The 6,008-nt window shown below is 27.0% G+C and overlaps 1 protein-coding gene across 1 annotated transcript in view; it reads right to left on the bottom strand.

Moving 5' to 3' along the window:
- The window catches only part of Phum_PHUM572020 (uncharacterized protein), a gene marked incomplete at both ends in the record, with an annotated part of 2,641 nt that extends 1,348 nt beyond the window's left edge, over positions 1-1,293 (bottom strand). Inside the window, one exon of the mRNA XM_002432103.1 lies at positions 88-1,293. Within this exon, the coding sequence (XP_002432148.1) occupies positions 88-1,293 (1,206 nt within the window). The remainder of the gene's footprint in view (positions 1-87) is intronic.
- Between the last annotated feature and the right edge of the window lie 4,715 nt (positions 1,294-6,008).

Here is a 6,008-nt window from a genome sequence, read left to right on the forward strand (position 1 = left end):
TAAACACGAAAAAAGTTTGACTGGAAATTTTATTTTAATATTTATAATAAATTAAATGATATTTTTATCAATAAAATATCCGATGACTTTGATAAGTAAATTTCTTATTCTTTCTTTTCCATAAATTTTTCTACGATATTCCGTTCTGTCACCTTTCATTAATTCTTCCGGATCTACGACATCTTCTTTGGGCATCATCATGAAGGGTACGAAAGTACAAAAAACAACAAAACCCCAAAATAATTTACTCTCGAAATTTTTCTTTAATTCTTCGAACGGATAAATCATTTCTGGATCCCTATTAAATTTTTTTAAAGTTCCAGAAAATATTTTGTAATAGTTTTCCAGGAGTACGTCGATCATTTCCAATTTATTATCGTGTAAAACACTCGTAAATATAAAATAAACCAAATCCATGGCTGGAGAATGAATCGACATTATTTGAAAATCCACGAATTTCATACCGGAGAGTTTACCATCAGTGCCGTATCTAAACATGAAATTATTTAACCAGGAATCTCCATGAATGAGAACTTTTAAATTTTTTTCATCTCTTTCCCACACGTTTATGATTCCCTTAATAATTTCAACTTTTGATAGTTTATCAACGTAAATAGATTTCTTATCGAAATCGTCCCAACTTTTCATATCTTCAGTTAAAAAGTTGATGTTTTCTTCGAACATTATTTTAAACATTTCCTCATTATCGGATTTCCAAAACGGTTTATTTAAATTTTTAAACATTTCCGGTTTTTCTTGAAGTAAAACAAACGACGTACCGTGTAATTTAGCCAGGGATTCAATCACGAGCGAGGAATGTTCGTAGTCCAAACCTTGGAATCTATTCCCTAAAACGAAACCGGATAATTTTAAATCTTCCATCACGATAACATTTTTCGGATGACCTTGATAATAATAACAATCCGCCCATAATTTCGGTTGTTCCGGATAAACTTTCGTCATAATTTTATAAACTTCCGGTAGGATGACAGTTAATGATTCTCCTTCGATGTCAAAAAATGAAGTTTTAACCAACATTTCACCAAAATATCCCTTCGGTACGACTTTTATTATTATCGAGGATTCTTTTTCCGTTTTTCTATCGTCGGTGGAATACGTGTAATTAACGCGAAACATTTGACTTCCGTAATGGTCACCGACAGCGGCCGCCATTGTCATTTTCATATTTTTTATTTTAAACGATTCGCAATCCAAACCTTCTCTCAATGAATTTTCTATAAAATCTTGCGTCAGCCATTCTGGAGGTTCTTCATCTCTTTGAGGACGAGACATAATTTTCGAAAAAAAAAATAATAATAATATTTACACCCGTTAAAAAAAAAAAATTATTTAATAAACTTCGACCTCGTCACAACAACCAACAAACAACAACTGATTACGAAAATAAATAGTTGTTAGCAATAAACTTGTATGAATGAGTATTATAGCGCTTTTATAAACAAAACGGAAAATTTTAAAAACAATTTTCTAGGTCAAATAATGATGACCTCGTTCAATTATTATAGAAAAAAAAAAATTTAAATTATTGGATCTTCAAACGATTTATTGAGAATGTTCGTTGCCACCATGAGAAAAAAAAAAAAAAATTTCCCCGTCGTCGTCGTATTAGAAAGTAATAAATCTTAATTAACGAAATAAAAAAATTTCGAATATGTTTTTATAGTTACGAAATCAGGAGCGGAAAAAGGAATGGGAGGTTTTACGTATTATTATTAACTAGTAAAGACTTTTCTTTATCAATACTTTTCTTACGTAAGACAAAAACCATTTTCTTATCGATAAGAGGGGGCGGGGGGTATGTGTATCATTTGAAAACGGGATGAAAACTATTAAAAATTTTAAATTCGTTATTGTATTCACGTAATTTTTATTATTATTATTATTATTAATCGCGTTAATTAATTAATTAATTAATTGTTAATAAATAAAAATGAATTAATGAAGATTAAATAAAATTATTAATTACTTAACACTTTTTTTTACTCCCATTTTTGTGAAATAATTTTTAAATGTTACAAAATGAACTTGTTACGGGTAATAAAAATCAAAGCATAACGTTTTTGTTTTTATTCATATAAATAACCTTCCCCTCCTTCCCCATTTCTCCTCCCCTTCCCCCTTTCCCGTCACAATAACAACAACAACAACAACAACAATAATAATAATAATAATAAACTTTATGAATTCGTGAAAGAAATATTATTAAAGTTTTCTCTCTCTCTCTCTTTTTCTTCTACGGGAAAATAAAATAAAAAAAAAAACCAAAACAAAAAAAACTTTATTTCGCATCCTCTTCTCTCCCTTCCCCCGTTTTCTCCCCCTTTCTTCCCCTCCTCATAACAAACGAACCGAATTTTACAGTAACGTAATATATAAATTTTTTCTTTCTTACATAGTTTCTTTTCTCTCTCTCTCTCTCTCTTTCTTTAACCGTTCACCAAACGCGAAAATTCGATTATTATTATTATTATTTTTGTTGTTTTTTTCTATTCCCACGTGCTAAAAAATTTTTCGATTCGCGGAAGAAAAAAGAAAAATTTGTTTTTGTTTGTTTCGAAACAAATTTTTTTTTTTTTTTTTCGTCACGGCCAAAATTTCTTATCGAATTTTTTTTTTGAATAGTTTTCCGAACGGAGCGAAAACAATGATGATGATAATAATAATAATAATAATAATAATAATAATAATATAAAATAAATAAATAAATAAAAGAATTTTTTTTTTTTGGCATCATTTTTTTTTTATGAAAGGCACGGCACGATGCCAGGGTGGTTTTTGCGAATTCTAACTTATTTATGTATATATAAAAAAAAAACACAATGTATATAACGGAACGTCGATATATCATCATTATTATTATTATTATTATTAAAATGACGTGTAAGAGTAAAAAAAAAGAATTTGGCACGAGAGACAAAAAATAAAAAAAAATTTCATTGTTTATTATCATTATTATCTTCATCATCGTCGTCATTTTTTTTGGTTTTAATTATCTCGTTTTTTTTTACGTTTTTCATTTTTTTCTTTTGTTTGTTTGTTTGTTTGTTTGCTTGTTTGTCTGTTTCTACCGTTTGTTACTACCTCGCGCATGTTTAAAACAAAAAAACAAAAATAACAAAAACAAACAGGAGACACTCTGGAAAATTTTTTTTTCTTTTTTTTTTGTTTTTGTTTTTTCCTCATCGATTTTTATCATCGAATACGTTAATAATGATAATAATAATAATAATAATAATAATAATAATAATAATAATAATAATAATAATAATAATAATAATAATGATGCCTAATATAAGAAAAGCTTTAAAAGCTTTTGTTTGGAAGAAAAAAACAATATTCATTAAATTTGATATTTTACGAAAAGTGTTTGTTTGTTTTTTAATATTTAAACAAAAGAAAATTTTCTTCTCCAGTTTTTTAATGTTTTGGACAAACTAATTTCAACCGAAAAAAATCGAAATGTTTAAATAATAATGATAATAATAAAAACACACTCGTCGGATTTTTTTTTACAGATTGAACGAGGGGAGAGGGGTGGAAGTAGGGAAGGGAAAGAGAGAAGCATAATGGAAGGAAATTAACCATACGACAAATTTAAAAAAAAAAACAAGAGAAAAAAGCAGAAGAAAAAAAAAAGGCGGGGGGTATGCGGGGGGAGGGAAAAACAATTAAAAGGAAAAAACATTTGTTTTTTTTTGTTTTTCCAGGGGAAATTTATCTTAATCAAAAGGATTTTTTAATTTTTTTTTTTTTTTGTCGGGGTAAAGTACGAGTGATAAAGTAACAAAAAAAAAAAAAGACTCAAAAGTGATATGCGTTGTGTAATGGAATGAAGAGAGACAGAGAGAGAGGAAATGATAATAAGATAAATAAAGAATGAAAAAGAGAGAGAGAGAGAAAAATAGTATAATGGAAAAAAAAAAAAAATAAGAGAGAAAATTTATTATTGTTATTTCCGTGCAAGTTTCAACCTTTTGCAATTCATTTCCTTTAACTTTTTCTTCTGCTTCTTATTCTTCTTCTTATTTTTTTTAAAGAAAACCTGATTTTTCTTTTCATTTTCCATTTTTTTTTTAAACATCATTATTATCATCATTGCGAGAAATTTTTATAATAATAATAAAAAAAAATTATAAATAAAACTTAATCAAAAATTTTTATATCTACTTTTATTATTTTTTTTCTTGTAATCATAAAAAAATGTTTTTTTTAAAAAAAAAGCGCGGGAAAAAATAAAAGTTTAAAGTCCGGAAACAAAAACGAGAAAATTATTAACAAAGCAACAATGCTCACGAGGAAAATAATAATAATATTAAGAAAGGAAGATGGCGAGTGTGCAACGGTTGACATGCTCCTACGTTATGTCGATTTATTTTATTAATTTTAATAATAGTTTTATTTAAAAATTTAGTTATAAGTTATATATACTAAAAGTTTTGTCATTTAGTCTAGTTTATTGTGATGTAATTAGTTTTTTCGAAACATTTAATAATAACTATATTATTTTAAGTTTAAATTTACCAAATAGTCGTCGGTTTGTTTTTTTGACAAAAGAAAACGTCGGCGATAAGAACTTTAGAAGATGGGTTAACACATATGATCAGTACAGATAAGTACTTCATTTTATAAGTTGAATTTTATTTGCAAAAACGTTAGGCTCACAAATAAATAGAGGAAATACCCTATAAATAATCTTTTTCTTAAATTAGTTTGTTTATCATATGTTTAGTGTAAGATTTTCTTTTAATTTCAATTAAGATTAGAAGAATTCTGAACTGCCTTCAGATTATTTAGGTTTACAAGGATAGATTTGTATACTGTGCCTACATTAAGGATGGAATGCATGAGGGAAAATTATGAAAAAGGAAAATAGTAGGAAAATTAAGTATTGAAATAGTTCTGAAGAAAAAGTTATATGATGACTGATTCATAATTGTAAAAGAGCAAAATGAGAACAAGATAAAGACAGAAGAACCAAAATGCAAATTTTGTTTTACTGTCAACCTTTGTCAGGTCTACAAGGAACCTCACTTCTCCTGTTCTTGGACACTACACAAATGTCAGCCACTAGAGCAAAATACAGCAAATAATTCTTTTCCATCGAATAAGATGGTCTCAGTAAGACATACAAGAATTGTTGTGATGTCATAGATGAACTAAACCTATTAACAAATGCAGCATCACTAATATTCCTTAGGGATCGACGGATAAAAACCTGGAATAAATTTTGTAAAAGCTCCGTCAGACATTCAGACGAATCGTCGTAATTACGAATGAAAATAATAATAATTTGTCGAGTCGGTAAAAAATAAAAAGAAAAAAAACTTTAAAAAAATGGCGCCAAAATAAATTAAAAAAAAAAAAAAAAGATTTCTTCGAGTTTAAAATTTAAATTTGAAATTATTATTATTATTATTATTAATATTTTTTAAATGAAAAACTTAAAATTTTTTTGATTTAACACAAAACATTAAAAAGTTATGAAAAAAAAAAAATAAGAAAAAAAACTTTTTGCAAATTAAGAAGAAAATTGTAATTAAATTTACATCATTTTATTTCACCGTCTTCTGCTCCTCTTAAATAATAATAATAATAATAATAATAATAATAATAAATATAAAAAAAGAGGTTTTTTTTTTGAAACGAAAAACTTTCCACTTACGTTACCACATTTTTGTAAGGGAACAAAAAAATTCGGGATGAAAGGAGAGAAGGGGAGAGAGAGACGGGGGAAAGGGAGGGAAAAGGAAAAAAAGTTTAAAGAAAAGAATTAGATTAGAAGTGTAAAAGAATAGGAAGAAAAAGAAGAAGAAGAAGGAAAAAGAATAAGAAAAGTAAGTAATAGAATAAAAAAATAAAATAAAATAAAAAAATAAAACCGGAGTAAAGTAGGAGGCAAACGTTTTATAACATTTTTACAACGTGGAAAATTCCAGAAAACGCCTGCTGCCACACTGATTTTCTTTTGTTTGCCAAAAGTGCCTCCT

Source organism: Pediculus humanus, genomic scaffold (assembly GCF_000006295.1).
Source record: "Pediculus humanus corporis 1103172108303 genomic scaffold, whole genome shotgun sequence".
In the NCBI taxonomy this organism is placed as follows: domain Eukaryota; kingdom Metazoa; phylum Arthropoda; class Insecta; order Psocodea; family Pediculidae; genus Pediculus; species Pediculus humanus.